Genomic DNA, 21,498 nt, shown 5'->3' on the forward strand with positions numbered 1-21,498 from the left:
TAACTGAAGCGTATGACTAAAAATTGTCAGGGGCCAGACCCTGCTATCAAGGGATGGAGCCAGTGAGCTGGGGCCTGGAAGCAGGGCTTATACCCGCAGTAAGTTGCAGACAATACACATAAACCCGATGCCAACCTTCGTCACTATGTGAATTCTAGCCTGGCTATGATGTTTACATAAACAGATTATCTCACACTGTGTTCTCTAACTTCATTTCGTCATCATATAAGAAACTGGGAAGCAATGAATCCTTTATTCGCGCCTTGCAACACTTTTGATTATATACATAATACACAAGTAATATTTTTGTCAAAGAAGATATACTCTTCAGCACCATTATTCGTCGGTTTTGGGGTGGGGGAGTGGCCTAAAGAGCAGATCTATAATAGCAATGTAAGGAAGAGATGAAGATGTGGTGGACAGAAGAGCCCAGGGCAGGACAGCCAATGGCTTGACAATCTCGGAAAACTGGTGAGGGAAGAGGAGGCTGCAATGGATGAAGGAAGGAGTAGGCAGTAGCCATTCCAATGGCTATATTGAGAGAAGGATTGTGTTTCAGCCCCAGTGCCTGGCGTCCAGGAGGAAATCCACAGTGTTTGCTGAATGTCAGGTAAATGGGAATTAGGAGACTGCAATCCGGAGAAATCACAGATCTGAGACATCTTTATCAGCTTAGAAGGAGCAATGTGTAGGAAGAGCAAGGGGAATTTGAAAGGGCAGAGGGGAGGATTGCAAAGGAAATAAAAACTGGACCCACAGACCAGCTCCAGCCCTGGGAGCAGAGAGGCCAGCACATGCCAGGAGGCGAAGTGTGGGGCCTTCTGAGGGGTGCATCACTGCTGAGGGATACAGCTTCGGTGAGAGCATCAGGTGAGAGCTGAGGTGGGTGTGAGGTGAGGGACTGAGAGGACATAAGAAGGTCCTTCATTCTGGATGTTAGTTTTCCAGTTAGATATAAAGAAGGGGTGTCGAACTCAATCAGAGAAGGGGCCAAAATCTAAAATCCAGCCTAAATCGCGGGCCGAATGGTTTACTGAACAGTCATAAACTGTCATTGTGATGGAAACGCAGCGGAGTGCAGTGATGACAGCGCGGTGCGGGCCACATTGCAAGGCCTGGCGGGACGGATTTGGCCCGCGGGCCTTGTGTTTGACACATGTGATATAAAGGGTAGAAAACATTGGGGAAAGGCAGGAATCTAGGCTTAAATTAAAGACAATTTGAAATAATAGCTATATTTCCTTTAAGAAAAAAGCAGTCCTTGCTTGAGTACCATTAATTTGCAAGCATACTAAATCTATAAAATAAAACCACTCATTGTCATATATAAGACATTGTTAATATTAAAATGAAAATCCACACTACTTTCTAAATACCCAAAAAACAATACTGATCGAGTTGACTGACACATTTCTCTCCTACTTACTTTTTACTCCCAATACTTAAACAAAACAAGACCTAACTAATCAATAACTTTACTAAGTATTCCTGAGGGCTATTTTATCCATGCTGTTCATGCAGCTAGACAGAAATAAAACATTCTTGTCCTGGTGTGGAGAAGAACCGGGTGAGAGTATAGCACAATCCTTTGCTCATTTCTTTCTTTTTCTTTTTTTAATTTTTATCATTTATGTATTTATTCTTATTGAATTTATTGGGTGACATTGGCTAATAAAATTATATCGGTTTCATGTATACAATTTCTACAATACATTATCTGTATATTGTCTTCCGTGTTTGCCACCTAAAAGTCAAGTCTCCTTCCATCTCCATTTATCTTTAAGTACACATTTTAAGCATCACTGTGGCTTATAAAACAGTGCTGTGGTTGTATAAAAACAGTAACTGGATTCAATGACTTAATTCATTTTTTGGAGCCTTTTCAGGTGAGACTAAATTATCGCTTCATGCCTCTCTTGATCATTCAAAATCAAGTAGCATTTTTTAAAAGCAAAAAATAATGTAAAAACAGAACACTTGATGTAGAATTATAATCACTATGATGCCGTCCCTTGGACATCTATAGACTTAATTGCTTTACAATTGACTGTGAGACAAAATGGCCAAGGTAGATAGAAATATGCTGCTGAATGTTCACTGGGGGGAAAAGAAAATGAAGCCAACATACATGAAAAAGCAGAACAACGAGTCTAGCTTTCAGGAGCCTAATCTGTGAGACCACCCCACTCAGCTTGGAGACAGGAATAAAGGTTTTCCTTTTCCTCTATTTTTCTTTTTTTCTTAAAGGGTACGCATAAAGGAGGATTGCAATGAGCTTAAATATTGTAAACACCAGCATTGTTAGGTGCCTTCATCTTATTTACCCTGTGCTTCCAATAGCAACAAGATCAGGTGTTGGATTTATACAAATTGAAATCTGCAACTTTTAATAGCCTTACATACTTCACAGACACATATGTGTGTGTCCCTGCCTCAACCCCCGCCCATACTGCCTGAGAAGGGGGGAAGAGGAGTAAGATGCTGAGCTTGGAACCAGAAATGCAAACACCAGTTGTGAGGAGGATGGGGCCTTCGCTCCCGTGTGTGCCCCTTTGGAATTGACTACGCTTGCTGGTTAGTGTAGGAAACTGCAGAACGGCGGTGTGAGCTGCTGCATGAGCTAACTGGCCAAAGCACCCTGGCGTTTCTGCTTCCCCGCCGCACAATCGGAATGGAAACATTTGCTCTAGTGGAAGGCAGTGATAAGGATGGATTTTTAAAGTTTCCATTTTTAAGTGAAAATGAAAGAAAAAAATGCTCTTCTAGATGTGTTGTGCCTTTGAGCTCCATTTGAAAAAAAAAAAAAAAAAAAGTTAAAGAAAAAAAAAAAAAAAAAAAAAAAAAGGGCAGAGAAAGCTGCTGTGAAGGTCACCGAGTGAAAGAACTTCCTCGGGGCACAGAATAAATTAAATCCCGAGGAAAAAAATAAAATGTGATTTCCGGAGTGTGAGGCACAAACTCCAAATGACAATGATTGACAGCCAAACTATATCCGTGCAATATCCAAGACTGCACGTTCTCATTTACCTCAGTGTAGCCAGCAAGCGCCCATTAAACATCCGTCTGATGCCCAAATTAACCTTCTTGGCAAACTGAAAGAGGCACAAACTATCATAATCAACCTTTCATTATCACAGCAGCCTCTAGTTAAAGGGTCAGAATAATTGTGCCTTCAGAGCCTTGATTGTTTTCAATCAACAGCCGGCTGGAGTGACAGCTCGGTGATGGAGGGGTCTGATGAAACCGCACCAGGCCTAATCAGAGCCGATGAAAGGAAGGCATGATTGGTGCAAATGAACAGTCGTGCCTCTCCTTTTCATTTACAATCTGAAATTACTCTTAAATGTGTGGGGCTTTTTTTTCCCCCCTCCCTCATGAGCACCACTGAAAGAATGTTTGACTTATTATGAGTTCTGACAGTGCCGAGTTATAAAACACAGGTAGGGTTATCAGCTGAGGCTTTAAGTGGGTATTCAGCATAATTCTAACAAATTCCCTCTTGAAAAGCACAAAATGACTAAAAAGCTTCCAGTGACCTAACCTCTCAGGGCTGTTTGATTAACAGACCCATTTATTCCGCTGGCATTCTAAATGACAGGAAGATAAAACCCAGGGCAGACACACAGTATCTGTGACTGTTTTTCTCTCAACCCTGCTGCTCCTTTTATTTCAGTACTACAATAGTTCCTCTGCCCCAAGTCCTCACTGTTCTCTCAAAGAAGCCTGCGTTAACGGCTCAGACGAACTCATCCATCAGAGGGCTTGGGTCCAAAGGGGGTTATGGTGGATGAAGACCATGGAAGCCATACTGGGAACTACAAGAGTCAGAAAGGGGCTGGAACCCACCAACTCCAATGCTGATATATCAGAAAGAATATGTGAGAAAAGAAAGAAAAGATCTAAATGTATCATAAATATGAGTTTTGGAGAAATTGGAAACAATATCAAGCTGCATTCATACAGCAGCTATTGTCCACAAACTACAGACATGAACATCCTTGTAAAATTTAGTGAAGAATGGGATATATGTATTCGGGGTTGCAAAAATAAACTTCTAACTTCTATTTTCCCCTTTAATCCTGAGACCACCCAGCCATTCACAAGAGTATGATGAGTTAGCATCGCAAAACAAAGGAAATTCTTTCAGCTGCCAAGATTAATAAGCACATGCATGTGTGTCTGTCTGCAAGTATGGGTATGGTGTAAACCCCACCTACATGTGAGCAAGAGATAAGGCCCGGGTGGCTGTTGGCTCAGAGTTCAGGGTAGTTTTTAACCTCTCTACTTGAAATGCTTACATAAAACTTCGGCCATTTTATTTGCCAGATTGTGTGTTGGAATGATGAGATAGAGATGCATAATTAACAAAGTAAAAAAAAAAAAATAGGTTTTTTTTTTCTTCTATACACAAATTAGCAAAATGTATTACTTCATTGCTGAACCCATGTACCCAGAGTGTACAAAATTCCCATAGTTTAAACTACATGTAAATACGCTAACTCTGTCACACGACATTCTGCAGGATCACAAAGCTTCATTTTGATTGTTTTTTTTAGGAGACAATTCTCAAAGAAAGGTGTCTGGCAAATGCTTCAAACACAAGTATTTCCCAAACCCATCCCTGCCTTCTGCCACCTTCCCAAGTGTCCATGATGCTCAGCGGGCACTTTCCTTCCTGTGTGAGCACTGGCACCTCCGGCAAGCTCTACCGACGACACATATGCGGTCACTGCCTGGTTCCGGCTTTCCAAGGCACAGCCTGCTTCTTTCCAGAAGGCAGTTCATGTACTGTTCATATAGGACTGGCTTTGGGGTACTGACAGCACATGGGATTTAGAACAGGATTTCCTAGCTGGTTCACAGAGCATGGGGAAGAACAACAGGCCAGCCTAGGCAAGTGCCTATTTTAACCCCTAGAATCCAGAAGTGTGGAAGTACCATTCTAAGGCACTACATGGCCCAAACTGTATACGAGATGAGAACAAGATTCTTCAGAGAACCTGGCAAGCCTGACCGTCACCTCTCAGTGTACTTTACATTTACCCTTAATGCTAACTTCACTCCAAAGAGTGAGTATACATACAGGGTGTCCCCCCAAAATGTATACACACTGTAACAGCTGGTAGCTCAATTTTGAAAATGAAATGTATTTTAATAAAACCTGTCTTTGTAACTATTCAAGATGTGTATATACTTTTTTTGGAGGGACATCCTATATTTATTAGAAGAAGAAATGGTTTATAATCCTCAGCAGGTTCAATGCCATTCTCACAGCCAACGAGAGAGATGCCTAAATATTTGCCTCTTAATTAAGCACAGTCCTTTCTGGATGGGGAGTTTCAGTCTTACTTTCAGCTATGGGTAATTTCTTACTGTGATTGGCTGGCTTATAGTCAATTTAGTAAAATTAATGCCAAATCACATTGTAATTCACATAGAATTACAAATTAAAAGCTATATTAAGAGCAAATGAATTAATCAAAATTAATTGTATTTTGCTCACTGTTTTAAAGCGTTAAGAAAGTAAGTCCTCCTAAAACACTTAAACTTTAGCGCACCATCCATCACTCCTCCAATTACCTATTTCCTGGTGTTGCCAGAGGAGGTGACGTATGGGCATTTCTCTTCAACAAGAACACACATTACATATTATAGATCTGTGCAAGTGGGTGGAGATGGAAGGGGGTACAGGGCGGATAAATGGTATTGGAAGAAGAAGGAGGAGAGATGTGTGCATTTAGCTTCCAGCTGGTAGGGCTCTTCTTAGCTCCTGTTCTTGTAGCAAAAGATCTGTGCCATTTATGGAAACTGACTTATAACCCTTCTTATAGACAGGGTAATCATGTAAAAAATCTGTGATATCTATCTCTACAACCCATTGAGGATTTTCTTCTTGAAGATATTTTTCTCCCTGGTTATGTTGCCTACCAATTGAAATCTGTTTTCTTTTCTTTTCTTTTTTTAAAATATATTTTATTTTATTTTTACAGAGAGGAAGAGAAAAGGATAGAGAGTTATTATAGAAACATTGATGAGAGAGAATCATCCATCAGCTGCCTCTTGCACACCCCCTACTGGGGATGTGTCCGCAACCAAGGTACATGCCCTTAACCGGAATCGAACCTGGGACCCTTCAGTCTGCAGGCCAACACTCTATCCACTGAGCCAAACCGGTTTCGGCTGAAATCTGTTTTCATTCCTCCACTGTGCCACCCCAAATAATGAGGAGGTGTCCGACTAAAAGAGTAGAACCTCACCACACAGAACACATTGCTCTGTATTAATGGGCACAAAAGAAGCCCATGAAACACCTTTACTTATGAATGCTTCCCCTGTTTACCATCTTACAATAGAATGGCCACCTTTCTCTCCCAGGTGTGTCAAGTCGAGGTGTTCTTCATTTGTGCTTGTAGCAAAGTTCTGGAAACGGGTGGGAGAAGCAGGGTATAAGGGCACCAGTATTCAATGGTAAACATCAAGGCTTCTCCAGACGTCTCTTTGGAATATAAATAATTCGAGAGACTCTAGGCCACTCCACAGCTTAGTTCAGATCCCTTCCTTAGAATGCCCAGAACAAGAAATGACTGTGGCCTGCTGTGGCCAACTCCCATGGACACATGGTCACTGGGCACTCGCCTGGCCTCCTAAGGATTCCCATAGAAATAACCTGGGGATGCAGGATATGGGCTACAAGCTCATTGCTATTGGAAAGAGACTAACACTTCCAATAAATTAATATATTTTTCTCCTGAGGATGAAAAAAGGGGTTTGTACAAGTTCAGTGAACAAAAGCAACTTCACAGGATGATCTGATCACCATTTCCTAACTGGGCAGATCATGGTGGGTTAACCACATCCCAGGCCTACAAAAGGTTTATTGTCACAGTAAGCAAGCCCTGCCCATTGTTTTGGTGCACCTAGGTTAACACACCTGTGAAACGCCTCTTTTTCAGGCCCCTCAGAAGTGTAACCACCCTCAAGGGAGACCATAAGCTTGTTAACTATCCTGTGCCTTGCTTTCTCCCACCTTCATGTAATCTTCCGTATGTTCCCTCCTTAATCTAATTGTATAAAAGAAACTGAAAAACTGTCATTTTCTGGAGCATTTCAGATCTTGCTTCTTGGCATTGTCATCAGTTTGGCTCAAATAAACTCTTACAAAAATTCTCAAGAGGTTTGGACATTTCTTATGTCAACATTCCCTGTCTCGTAAACCCCTCACCAGGCCCTCACATGACTACTGATTTCTGCTGCATAACTTTCTACATTTTCAACCTACTGGGTGCAAAATGAATATATAATGACTAATCATTCCCATTCATCCCATCCAGTCTCTAACAGCACCTGCAGATTTTCATCACACTGTCTACCCAGCGCAGCAAAAAAATAATGGCACTCCGGGTTCTCTTTCACGGTGATCTAAATCTCTATTTAAAAAAAATAAATATTTTATTGATTTTGTACAGAGAGGAAGGGAGAGAGATAGTTAGAAACATCGATGAGAGAGAGTCATCGATCAGTTGCCTCTTGCACACCCCCTACTGGGGATATGCCCACAACCAAGGTACATGCCCTTGACCGGAATCGAACCCAGGACCTTTCAGTCCCCAAGCCGACGCTCTATCCATTGAGCCAAACCCGTCTTGGCTGATCTAAATCTCTTGATCGGATTTTAAAGTGATCCTCTTTATGAGCCTTTCTTCCTGCTTTATACTCCATCATCTTGTACCTTATAGGAAGAAATGAAGAGCTGTTCTCTGCCTCGGTCAGAATTCTCTATCCATTCTTCCTCAACAAAACGGCTAAAATGCTGATTTTCTTTGCTCTGATATTGAAAACCCTCAGCACACTTTCTTGTACTACTTTTATTGGAGTAATTTCTGCAATTTCCCACAAAGCTGCACAATAGGTGAAAACAAAACTAGGTGATTTATTAAGAAATATATACTGTTGATTCACCCACTATAGGTTAGTGTAACCTCTGACTTATGACAAGATGTAGCTGGTACTTTGAGGTTCTGTTTTCTTAGAGACTTGGTGTATTTCAAGAGAACACAGTGAGACCTACATTAAAACTTACACTGTGAAGTTAATCACTTAACCTCTGTGAGCTTCAGTTTCCTCGCTTGTTAACATGTGGATAACACTTAACTTATCAACCTTAAAGGTTGATGAGAGACTCAAATGAAATTATGTGTAAAAGTGCTTTTAAAATATAACACTCACTAAGACTGTAAAGAATTATTATTGTTATTATTATTATTTTTTTTTAATGGGGAGGATATTTTCTTTTCAGTCCTCACCCAAAGATATGTTTTGTTGATTTTAAAAAGAGGGAAGGGGTGGAAAGGGGGAGAGAGAGAGAGAGAGAGAGAGAGAGAGAGAGAGAGAGAGAGGGAGAGAGAGAGAGAGAGATACATTAGCTGGTTATGCCTCCATACACACCCTAACCGAGGATCAAACCCTGCAACCTAGGTATGTGCTCTCACTGGGAATCGAACCCACAACCTTTTGGTGTACAGGATGATGCTCCAATAAACTAAGCCACCTTCCCAGAGCATTTTGTTATTATTATTTATTAACTTCTGTGCCTGGCCTTCGGGTTTCTACCTCATGTATAGCTCCTGGTTGGGTTTTCTTTTTAAATCCCTGATAATCTTGGTAGCAGCAATATTACTGCAGGCCACCAATGCATAAGTAATATTCTCCAGTCATCCTTTTTCCTTCTCACAGCAGCAATAACAACATATCAGTCTGGAAACAACATGAATCACAATGAAAATTAGAAGCAGGGAACATAAATACGTCATATCTCATGAATCACCTTGTTATGCTGTTGTGCTCATTTAAAAAAAGAAGAAAAAGAAGAAGGAGGAGGAGGAGGAGGAGGAGGAGGAGGGGGAGGAGGAGGGAGGAGGAGGAGGAGGAGAAGGAAAAGAAGAGGAAGAAGAAGGAGAAGAAGAAGAAGAAAAAAACAAAAAACAAAAAACTATTAACTCATGGGAATGGCAGCCCATGAATACAAGTCAGGTCTCCTGTAATTTCGGATAATCGCTGTCCCTCACAGCTACTTGAGAACGCACAGCTCTGGCACCGAGGAGAGCAGAGGATTAGTTGGAGCACAGTCCCTCGGAAATGAATGTGTCATGCGTCTCACACAGGCACACAGCCCAGGCAAACAACTGCAAGGCCACTGTCAAGCTCCTCGGGGATGAGTCCTCACAGAGGAATTAGCTGCACAGAGATGAGGATGGATGACTAAATATACACGCAAGCGCCAAGCCCTGAAATAGCAGCGTTGCTCGGTGCCCAGCTGGGGGCCCTCAGAGGATAAAGCATCCTCTAGCACAGCACTATCTGGGGTGTGAAGGAGCCTCTGTTTATCCTCTCCATTAATGTCTCATAAAAAAGGAAGTGGAGATGTCCTCATCACATTTGTAGAAAAATATTGTATGTAGCTGGAAGGAGCTACCAGAACTTCCAGGAAGAAAGTCAAGAAATGGCACCCAATTAGTTAGTTTAAGGAATAGTAAGTAAAAAATAAAAATAAAAGGAGACATCATGAAGATGCTCAAAAAGTGCCTACTTGGAAAAAAAAAATAGCAATGGCATACACATAGGACGTTGAATTGAGGAAGAGCAGGAATTTGATGAAAGATAACAATCTTGTTTGTGGATACGTGTTCTCAGGCCATAGAATTTTATTCCATGTCTAGTAAGCAAGGTCCAAGTGTTTAAACTGAGAACACTACTGGGAAGTGTTTTTTACTCAATGATCACCCACAGTCTGATTTCTTTGAGGTGTGAGATGCACCCCATGGACTGACAATGGTTTGCAAAGCTGTTTAAGGGTACAACAATGAACAGGAGTTAACAATGAATAAAGTCGAGGCTGGTGTTGGAATAGCCAAACAAAAGCATTGTATTTTCCAATGTATCAGTACTGTCTCAACAAGCCCGAAGTCAGCACAGAAATCATTAAACTGTTTGGCGCAGGTGAGTCCCCACTGGGGAGGAACTGGGCCTGCTGAGGAAGAGCAGCAAGGAAAGCTCCACATCGGACTCCAAAACCGTGAAAGCTGGACCTCGTCAGCCTTTTCCCGTACGGCCCGCCCGGCATCCGTCACAGAGCAGTGGCCGGGCAGAGTGGGTACTCAGTAACTATCCTACACGAGTGAAAGAATGAACGAAGTTCATGTCACCAAGCACAGTTAGAATGAGTCACATGGCAAAGACAGGCAGGCAGAGGAGGCCACTCAATGCCCTTTTCATCTGTGGGCACCACACCGAAGAACAGGAATGGTCAAGCCCTTCCTGATTTCCTTTAAAGTCACAGGATTAATTTGATTCACCTCTGTACCCATCACTCCCAGGTATTTTTGAGTTTCTCTTATGAATTCGAAGCTGTGGACCAAAGTAGAAACAGCCTCCAAATTAGAAGACATGAATTTGATTTTTAACTTTGTTACCTCCGTTTCCCCATTTGCACCACAGGAGAGCGAAGCAATGATACATGCAGAAGCATGCTCAAAACTGGTGTGATAATCAAATAGAAAGTATTAAATTTAATATGATGGTATTGTTTGGGCATATAGTAAGTGCTGTTTGAAGTCCTAACTTCTCTCTTGCCAGAGGTGTATTCGGGTCAATTTATCATCTAAGAGATAAAATATAAAAACTGAGTACAATACTAGTGTCTTCTTTTTTCCACTTGTTATGAAATACTACAGCAGCTTTTTGTTTGGGTTCACCTTCTGGAACTTCTTTTGAGGACCATGATTAAAGCTGTGAAATGAGTCATCTTGTGGTGTAGATAAAAGTCCAGGAAGGACCATAAAAAACACTACTTTTGTGGTTCTCTATGCAACATGTGACTTACATCTCTAGGGAAATGCAATACATGTGTTATTGACAATATGACTTATGGATGCAAATTTCCAACAAAAATACAAGAAAAGATGCAGTTTTAAAAGGCCAAAATCATTTTGTATACCAGTGTTCCTAGAATAAATCCAATTGTTTATAGGAATAATAGGCTGTCTTATTATCCATCCAATATATTTTAATGTGAAAACTCTACATTATTGTCCTTATTTATTATTTATAGAGTGCAAGGGTAAAACATGGCAGCATTCAATGCAAATAAAATAGGCACAGCGTCTGCCTCTGGGGATGTAGACTCAAAGACCAATGTTTACACAGGATCAGCCCCAATCCCAAACTAGGTGACTGGGTCTCTCTTGCTGTGCTAAAATAGGATATGACTAAGATAAAGTGGACTCTCCCTGCTAAGGTCTGATCATGTTTGATGTCAGTGATGTGACCACTGAAATGCTTGGTCCATTAAATCCAGGCAAAGTTAGGCTCAAAACACAAGGAGGTACCCTCAGTGCAAGGTTAAAAAGGAAGAAAAACATTAATACATGGATTGTTCTGATAAATAATATGCCCTTTTCACTAAGAGTAGAAAAACAGTTAATAAGTTCATAATTAAAGGAAATGACAACTTCTCTACATTCAGAGAGGAAACCAAATCTTTCTAAGCCAATAACTAAACATCTTTATAAAGCTTTTTACTCAAGATCTGGCTTCTAATCCTGTGCATAGTATATAATAGACACTCATGAAATATTCATTTTTGTTTCCACACAATAACTTTAGCCATTTAAAAAGATGGTTCTTGGTTTTGCTACTTTAGAGAAAAGAAAAAAAAAATCCAGGGAGCTGAATCAATGATTTGAAATCATCAGGATCCCTCTCAGATGGGGTGAGGCTGGAGAGAGGGGAACCGTGCCTTCCACTGCAGTGTGGTTTGGGCCGTTTGGCAGGTGCTCAACAAGTCCTGAGAGAGCCACACCTTTTCCCTGTGCTAGCAAACATTAGCACTTATATTATATTCAGGCTTTTTCTAAAAACCGTTCTCCCATGGAAAGCAATCTCCCCCGCATTCTGCTGAGAGGCGATCTTAGGTAGGGAAGGCAGAGATCCCCCTTTCCTCAGAAAAAAACTGAGATTAGCCAGAGCTTCTTGTGCAAATGGAAACAGACCCGATGTGTGGGCGTGGTAGAAGATTGTTTCACTATTCCACTCCAAACTTTATAGCAGGATCCTGGCTCAATAGTCTGAAGCTATATGTTGAATCTATATGAAGAAATTTAACAGGGTCCTACTGAAACAAAGCCCTAAGTTAGGTCTAAATCCCAAAGCAGAATAAAAATGGTGGAGACTCGCCATGTCATGCCCCATGCTTCCTCTCCAGCTGCTTTGCTCATTTTTAGCCCCTCCTTTCTTGAGCCCATAATCAATTGTGTCTTCCATCTGGAACCTGAGAAATTGCTGGCCTTGAAACTGTAAAGCCAAATTGTTGAGCTGAACTGAATTGAATTTTTATACAGAAATTTTTTTGAGGGGACTTCTGTGTCCTTATACACCACATACCTATATATAGGGTGCAGTATCTACATCACCTGTGAATATAAAGTGAAGTTACACTAACAGGACAAATAGTTGCAGGTGATGGAAGGGAGGAAAAAATTGTCTATGGGGGATGAAGAAACCTTCTGTGAGAGAAGAGACTTAAGATAAAGTTTGAAAAGGTCAGATGAAAATAAAAGAACAGATATAAGGCATAATCTTGGGGGATTTCACAGGTTCCCAGATCCACAGAATGGCTATTACAGCCTGCAGCACATTTTATCAGGAAAGAGACTGAATAAGGGACAGCAGAAAAAAAGGAAAAAGAGTTTGTTCAGTAAGGATAAATTGAAGGTCCTTATGACACGTCTTCAGAGACAGACTGCTTGTAGTCTAGTGAATGAAATTAAGACCTTTCACCAAAATAAAGGGAATGTCCCAGATTATATTGTCAGTAGATTGTGGAAGTGCCACATGTATAAACACACACACTTGTGTGTGTGTGTGTGTGGGGGGTGTTTACTGGGCTCCCCCATAAGTTACCAGTTGCACACATTAATCAAAGTTGCACTACCCTCCATCCACTTTTATATTACCTATCTGACTTTGTGCCAATTTCTTTTCTCCTCGCCAACACCGTGAGCCTCACCGTTCTTCTTTAAGACATGGGATGGGGATTTGTCAAAGTCAATGAGCACTTTATTACAGTGAGAACACTCCGTAATGAACAATTCAGCAATTTAATGAGATTCTGTAGATCTGTCTCCAGCCTGTCCATCAAGTTTCACTTCTATAAAGCACCCTGACACTAATCCTCTGGCATACCCAATCTTCACCCTGGGCTGCATATTAGATTCTTCCATGGTATATTGCATTACTAGTATAACCTCGGCAAAAAATGATGAACTTAACTATACTTGAGGCAATATAGCTGGTCTGATTTGATTTTTCTCTATTGGGTTGAGTATGAGGGAATTACTAATATACTAAAATAAAGCAAAAACAGTTTCTTATTGCCTGCTGAAAGCCTAAATTGACCATATTTATGTGAATCTTTTAATTCTTTCTTGAGGACCAGGTGTAAAAAAATTTGCCTGCAGCCAAAAGCCGTTTTTAAATTTTGACATTATAATATTAGTAACCTTTAGAGAGGCAATTGTGGAAACTCATAAAAGTGGACAGTGTGGATTTCTGGGCACTCAGACTAGACTTGTGCATATTGCCATGTCCATCTCTGGCCGTGCCTTCAACCATGCCCCCAAAAGAAGCAGAAGCCACAAGGATGATGGTTGGTTCAGATCTCAGTTCAGTTATAAACAATTAAATGCAGAATTCATTCCAAGTCTTTCTTTTCCCCTTTGGGAAAGCAAAGAAAAATAACATAGCCATTTCCCACTTTGAATTGCCCCCAAAATTCTGATGATTTGTGTTTACAGGGAGAATACCAGATAATTAAAATTTATACCCAAAACTTATCTTCCACAAACACTTTTGACCTCTGTCTGAACAAATATTATGAGAAATACCTAAGAAGCAGAAAGAAAGAAAAAAAAAAAATCTAGAGCTTATTTTTGTGTCCCGATATTTTGTTTTCCAAGGTGGTGTGGAACACTGCAGCTGTCAGCAGACTTGGGCAGGCTGTCAGCAGACTTGGGCTTGAAGGCTTGCTCTGCTCTGTAACCCTGAGCAAGGCACTAAAGCCTTATTTTGCTCATCTGTTAAATGGGGTGATAACAACCATCCTTCAGGCCTGCTGGGATGATAAGTCAAAAGTTTGAAAAGAACCCATGTCTTGAAAGTCCTCAGTACACCACAGCTCTCATTACCATCACTGACGGAAGCAACAATGAAGAAAGAAGTTGCTGATTAAAGTAATGCAAAGGAAGAAATAAGGAGAAAGACATCAGAAAAATCAATCTGCAGAGTCAGACACTGGATTTAATTAATAGCCACGTCTCACTCTGTTTTGGTTATTGGTTCTCTGAATGCTATTTGGTAATTCACTGCCTTATCAGTTAATAGAAAACTTCATATTTCCCCCCCAAATAGTCTGTATGTAAGTATTTTTCACATGAGCATGACATTTTGAAGGTATGCTGCCCTACAAGTAACAAGATGGCTAGCCCGTGTTTCAGAGAGTGAGACAGACAGTCTTTAGACGCAGGGGGAAGATGGGCTCTGACGGTTTCCCAGACATCAAGCAGATTGTTCAAAGATAGCCACTGGGGATGAGCAAGCGGAGAAGAATTTAAATTGAATAATCAACTTGAAAACACAACACATCCTCCTTTCCCGAGACAAAGGATATTCAAAAAAGAATGCCATGCCAGGTGAAAAGGCAGGGCTCAGGAAACTGCAATGAATGCGGCATGAACTAGGGAGGGAGATTTTCCGCTGCAGTGCCAGAAGAGCTTCGTTTGATTTAAGGTCTCAGTTGCTCTCTGCTGCAACAAAGGACTGTTTCTGAATTGTGTATAGGCAAGCCCAGAACTTATTCTGATTCCATTGGTCTTGAAACTGCCTAAGTGCCACTTGACAATCCATCCTTCTCATATTCAATTTAAGAAAATACTTTTATCGGAAGACAAAACATACAAAGCCTTTGGCTTGGGGATTTGGGAAGTCACAGGGAGACCCTGAGGCATCTCCCAGCGAATCCCGAGGTAAACTGAGCTGGCTAAGGCCTCCAAGCGTCTAGGGCTAGTTCTTCAGTTACTTGTCCATCAAGGAGCATGACTTCTGAGACTTTGAGTCCAGTAAGGACCAAACCAAACAAAATATTTCTCATTGTCCCTCAATACTTTAACTTTTTTGTTGTTAATCCTCACCCAAGGATATTTTTTCCATTCATTTTTAGACAGTTGAAGGGAGGAGGGAAGGGGTGAGGGAGAGAGGAAGGAGAGGTAGAAAGGGAGAGGAAGAGAGAGGAACATCAAAGTGAGAGAGACACATCAATTGGTAGCTCCCATGTGCCCAGGAGTGGGGCCAGGTATCGAACCTGCAACCCAGGCATATCAGGAATCTGTGGGCCAATGCTCTGACCACAGAGCCACCGGCCAGGACAATCCTTTAACTTTTAATCATTTTGTGCCCTCTCCACACCCACAGAGCCCCATGCAGAGCACCCTTACCTGCCAGATCTGCTCTTCACTCAGGGAGGTCAGGCGGTCGCTCTTCAGGACCTCCTGAAGCAGACAATAAGGAAGCGTTAGAACGTCTTCTGGGCGGCTCTTCAGGAGTTCAGAGAGATGCTTCACTAAGAAATCGATCACTGCCTTCTCCAACAAAGTGAGGTTAAAGAGGTCAGCAAGTCTGTACAGATCCAAGTAATTAAAGATATTTAATTCCTGGGTGCCAAAAAAAAGGGGGGAAAATATCTTAGAAATCAATCCAAGGAAGAGCAGGCAAGAAATTCAGATTGAGGTTTGCATGACAGGAGTGGGAGAAATGGGACTGCACTCCATTGAGAATTTAAAAAAAAAAAAAAGTACCCAAAACCTTAATTATAAGGCTCTGAGCAGAGAACTGCTATTTTAGAATTCACCTTTTTTCCTCAATTTGTCCCTCATAAAATCTATATATTTAAAGACAGCTTAACAAAGGGATTGAAAGGGGTTTCTGGTTCCACTGACTAAGATACTTTCCAACTTTTTAGAAACATTTACCAATGAAGACAATTTTCCTACCCTTACCTTATTTGAGAGCTCTTAGGCAATACGTTTTTCCACTAAAGATGATGTGAGGGCAGGTACAATGAGAGTCATGAGTAGATAACACAAACTATATGAAAATAGACAAATTCTTCTCCTTTTCCAAAACTTCAAATTACATCTTTGAGTAAAAATAATCCACCCTGACTTAATGAAATGAAAACACAGATATTTACACGAAAGGTCTCAGGAAATAAAGAACTCTCACAGAAAAGATTCCCACTATAAATAATTCTATATTGAGTCCACCTAAGATGGACGATTTATAATAGTTCTTTGTTTTTTTATTAGCCTCAGACAACCAGTGGTAATCTTTCCCTTTTTTTTGAAGAGTTTCTGTAGCAATGTTTCATTTTGGGGGGTTTTTACTTGTCCCTACAAGTTCTCACACTCATAACCAGGCCTCTAAGATCATGCTCCAGAGAGGCCTGGCTCCTTGGGAAGCTTTGTCTTGTAACTGCAGGAATCGGAGTGGGCACAAAGGCTTGTTGATAGAAAACTTACTCGTTACAAGGCAAACTGTGTCCTAGTTTGCCCTAATTTTTAACTTGTGATCATTAACATGTGATCAATATTTTCCAATAAGAAATGCAGACTATTAATACATCAGATAGCTATTTTACTCCACTGACCTATTTAAGTAGTTTTCAACATACTTTTCCCCTTTTCTAGTTGTGTAAAAGTATTAAGAACTATTTCTAAAATAGTTTATTCTATTTTAATGTACTTATTTCTTTAATATTTGAAGGAATATGTTCTAAATCTGTGCTGCCCAACATGGTAGCCACTGGCCACATGTGGGTACAAGCACATTGAGATGTGGCTACTCTGATTTGAGATGTGCTGAGTTAAACATAAACTGAATGTAGGAAGTAAGAAAAATAGAATATAAAATATCTCATTCATAATATTTATATTAATTATATGCCAAAATAATACTATCTGGGGTATGGTGAGTTAAAGATGTCATGAAAATTAATACCACCTGTTTCTTTTTACATTTTTTAACTCGGCTGTTAGAAAATTTAAAATTACGTATGTGGCTCCCATAACACTTCCATTAGACAGTCCTGCTCTAAATGACAACATGCATAATAAAGATATTGTAAAAACAACTCTTCAAGTAACAGCTTCATCATCACCATGGCTACCTATTTTTTATTTATTTTTTTATTTTAGATTCTGTATCTTTTGGTGGGAGATGACACTTTAATTATATTCCTAACAGGAATCAAGCTCAATGTCAGGAACCAGCCATAAGAGACCAGTGCTTAATAGCTGTTTGCCAACACAACTGAAAAGTAATAAGTGTTTCTTTACAATAAAGGTTACCTCAGATGACTACTAAAATCCGTTGCAACTCAAATACCCAAGAGCCTGCTGCTCCCAGCTAGTCAATAAAAACATCCTGGCTTCTTATTCAGCAGATTTTATCAAGTGAATATTGAAGATTTTTACTTCAGCACCATTTTTTTCCCCCAAGTAATGTTTAAGTTCATTCTCCAAATCTTATTTTTCAGGATTGATAAATTCTTCTGTGAGGGGAAAGTAGATGTAACCCTGGTATATAGAGCTTCTGTAGCAAACTTGAATACCATCTTCTGGATGAAGACATTATTTCTGGTCAGTATATCTATGAAGCAAGTTTAACTGCTTCAGGAGCCTGGATATGATTTCAGCATCCCAGTAAATTATTCTGGGGTGTGATGGGTAGTGGGTGGGTTTGGTGTCAGTGCCTTTCAGTCCCCAGGTGCATAGCCAAGACATGGCTCAAGGTGTTGAGGCAGTGCCTGGCAGCACCACATGAGAGAGGAGAACGTACGGAGGCAGACAAAGCCAAGCTCTGCAAAGTAAGAGCAGAGAACACACACAGCTCAGGAACGGGGTTTTCCCACTGGTTCCACAAAGAGGGTGCATGTAACTTGGGACTGGAGTATGTATTAGCAACCAAATATTCTTTCTTTTTTTTTCTTTTTTTAAAATATATTTTATTGATTTTGTACAGAGAGGAAGGGAGAGAGATAGAGAGTTAGAAACATCGATGAGAGAGAGTCATCGATCAGTTGCCTCTTGCACACCCCCTACTGGGGATATGCCCGCAACCAAGGTACATGCCCTTGACCGGAATCAAACCAGGGTCCCTTCAGTCCCCAAGCCGACGCTCTATCCATTGAGCCAAACCTGTCCCAGCCCAAATATTCTTTCTTAAGCATCTTTACAGAGAGAAGCTGGGTTTCTTCCCATTAGATGCCTCCACTTAAAAGCAGGCCAATTCAAAACTCTGAAGAGCAAGAGAACTAATTTAACTTAATTGGAAATATAAACATTGATTTAAAAAACTGAAAGCTCACCCTAACCGGTTTGGCTCATTGGATAGAGCATTGGCCTGCAGACTCAAGGGTCCCAGGTTTGATTCATGTACCTTGGTTGTGGGCACATACCCCATATGGAGTGTGCAGGAGGCAGCTGATCTATGTTTCTCTCTCATTGATGTTTCTCACTCTCTATCCCTCTCCCTTCCTCTCTGTAAAAAAATAAAAAATTAAAAAAAAATCATATATATGAAAGTTCTTCCTCTAAAACCAGGAACAAAAGAAGGAAGTCCAACCTTACCACTCTTATTTAACGTAATTTTAGAAGTTCTAGCCAGAGTAATCAGGCAAGAGAAAGAAATAAAAGGCACCCAAATTGGGAAGGAAGAAGTAAAAGTGTAACTTTTTGCAGATGACATGATTTTTTATATAGGAAAGCCTAAAGACTCCACAAAAATACTATTAGAAACAATAAACAAGTACATTAAAGTTGCAGGATACAAAATCAATGTACAAAAATCTACTACTTTCCTATAAACTAACAATTTAACTTCAGAAAAAGAAATGAAAAAAAATAAAACAAAACAAAAAGCAATTCTTTTTACAATTGCAACCAAAAGAATAAAATACATAGGAATAAACTTAACAAAGGATGTGAAGGACATGCTAATATAATTTTGAGAGAAACACCAAAAGTGCTTTATTCAAAGTGATGTCCATCGCTAGTTACACATTTCCCCCATCTTTCAAGTAATTTGTGGTTACCGTCCCAATAGAACTTTTCTTGTTGTGAGTGTCTTTAACTGGTTTTGAAGTGTGTGATAGTGCGTCATCATGAAGCAAAACTATTTTGCTGAGTCTTCTGGAACATTCTGGTCGTTTCACTATCAAAGCGTGGCTCAAATTGATTATTTGTTGTCAGTAATTAACTGTTTCACCTGGTTTTAGAAGCTCATTAATACATCTTCCTGATTCCACCAAAGGCAAAGCATTGTCTTCTTTCCGAAGCGATTTGGCCTTGCAGTCGATGTTGATGGTTCACCTGGATCAACCCATGATTTTGTGCATTTGGGATTCTCAAAATAAATCACCAGTCACGATTCGATGCAAAAAATGCTTTCTTTCGTGCCTTTGAAGCAACACTTTATTGATGATTTTTCGGTTTCCCATTTGTTTTTTGTTCAGTTGATGTGGTACCCATTTTCCTTCCTTTAAAATCCTCGCCATTGCTTGAAAACGATCAGAAATTGTTTGCTGAGCAATGTTTAATCTTTCTGCAAGTTGTTTTTGAGTTTGACACGTATTTTCATCCAATAATGCTTGTAATTGTTGGTCTTCAAACATCCAGGTTGATCTGGATGTTCTTTATCTTTCACATCAAAATCATAACTTTTAAAACATTTAAACCAGTGTTCTCAAGAACTTGAGATGGAGCATGTTCATCATAAGCTTCCCGAAGTATTCAGCAGCACTTTTCTTCAAAATCAAGTAATGAATTATAACTTTCCACAAATGCTCTTTTTTTTTTTGGCACAAAATTCGACGTTTTTAAGTATAAAAATATCTATGATGTTAACACCTTCAGCAAATTTGACGTATGAAGTTTTGAAGCTTGTTGTCAATACAACAAAATAGCATACATATAAAATCACATATATATCAACATATGTGTAATTCCATCTACTGAAAAAAATCTGCCTTATTAACCAGTACACCTAGTATACTGAAAATTATAAAGCATTATTAAAAGAGATTGAAAAAGAGACAATAAAATTGAAAGATACTTGGTGTTCATGGATTGGAAGAATCAACATAATTAAAATGACCATATTATCCAAGCAAAATACAGATTTAATACAATCCTCATCAAAATCTCAATGTCACTTAAAAAAAAAATAGAACAAAAATCATCAAATGTGAATAGAACCACAAAAGACCCCAATAGCCAAAGCAATTCTGAGAAAAAATAATGAAGCTGGAGGTATCACACCACCTGCTTTCACATTATATTGTACTACAGAGCAACAATAATCAAAACAGCATGGTATTGGCAGAAAAACAGACACACAGACTAATAGAACACACAGACTAATTATTTGCTTATATACATGTTAGAAATAAAATGACATGTATATAAGCAAATAATTTTTGACACAGATGCCAAAAATACACAATGGAGGAATGAAAGCCTTTCCCAGCATTAAATGGTGCTGGGAAAATTGGAAAGCCACAGGCAAAAAAATGAAACTGGACTACAGTTTGTCCTCATGTTAAAAAATTAATTCAAAATGGATCAAAGACCAAAATATAAGATCTGAAACAATAAGTTACATAGAATAAAACACGAGTAATAAGCTTATGGGCCTTGAATTTGGAGAATATTTTATGAATTTGACACCAAAGGCAAGGGAAGTAAAGGTAAAAATAAATGAATGAAACTTCATAAAATTAAAAGCTTCTGTATAGCAAAAGAAACCCACAACAACAACAAAAGGCAACCAACCAAATGGGAGATGGCATTTGCATACAACAGCTCCAACAAGGGGCTAATATCCAAAATATATAAAGAACTCATACAATTCAACACCAAATACACTAACAATCCAATTTTTTTAAATGATGCTTCTTTTCTGCTCATTTGAAGGTAATTATTTAATGCTTGTTTCTGCAGTCCTGAAATGTTTTCATTCCCAAAGGTTATAATCTTATATAATAAAAGGCCAATATGCAAATCAACCGAATAGCGGAATGACCAGTCGCTATGATGTACACTGACCACCAAGAGGCACACACTTAACGCAGGAGCTGCCCCCTGGTGGTCAGTGTGCTCCCACAGGAGGAGCGCCATTCAGCTGGAAGCCAGGCTTGTGCCTGGCCCTGCAGCCTTGGTGGTGGGAGCCTCTCCCATCTCATGGCAGTGCTAAGGATGTCCAACTGCCAGCCAGGCTGAGGGACTCCTGCTGCCCCTGCATGCACAAATTTCATGCACCGGGCCTCTAGTTTTATATAATGCTCAAGTCCAACCTAATACAGCACTGTACACTGGTAGAGAACTAAGAAGG

The 21,498-nt window shown here is 40.0% G+C and overlaps 1 protein-coding gene across 4 annotated transcripts in view; it reads right to left on the bottom strand.

Moving 5' to 3' along the window:
• KLHL32 (kelch like family member 32) overlaps positions 1-21,498 on the bottom strand; it is a 169,073-nt gene that overhangs the window by 39,799 nt on the left and 107,776 nt on the right. For 2 of the 4 annotated variants that reach the window (XM_036415116.2, XM_036415114.2), the window contains exon 6: positions 15,546-15,761. The exons of 1 other annotated variant lie outside the window; for it this stretch is intronic. In XM_036415116.2, the coding sequence (XP_036271009.1) occupies positions 15,546-15,761 (216 nt within the window). The remainder of the gene's footprint in view (positions 1-15,545; positions 15,762-21,498) is intronic. One more of the 4 variants, XM_045572695.1, reaches the window with a different exon arrangement.

The sequence above is a fragment of the Pipistrellus kuhlii genome, unplaced genomic scaffold (genome assembly GCF_014108245.1).
Source record: "Pipistrellus kuhlii isolate mPipKuh1 unplaced genomic scaffold, mPipKuh1.p scaffold_m20_p_5, whole genome shotgun sequence".
Classification (NCBI taxonomy): Eukaryota; Metazoa; Chordata; class Mammalia; order Chiroptera; family Vespertilionidae; genus Pipistrellus; species Pipistrellus kuhlii.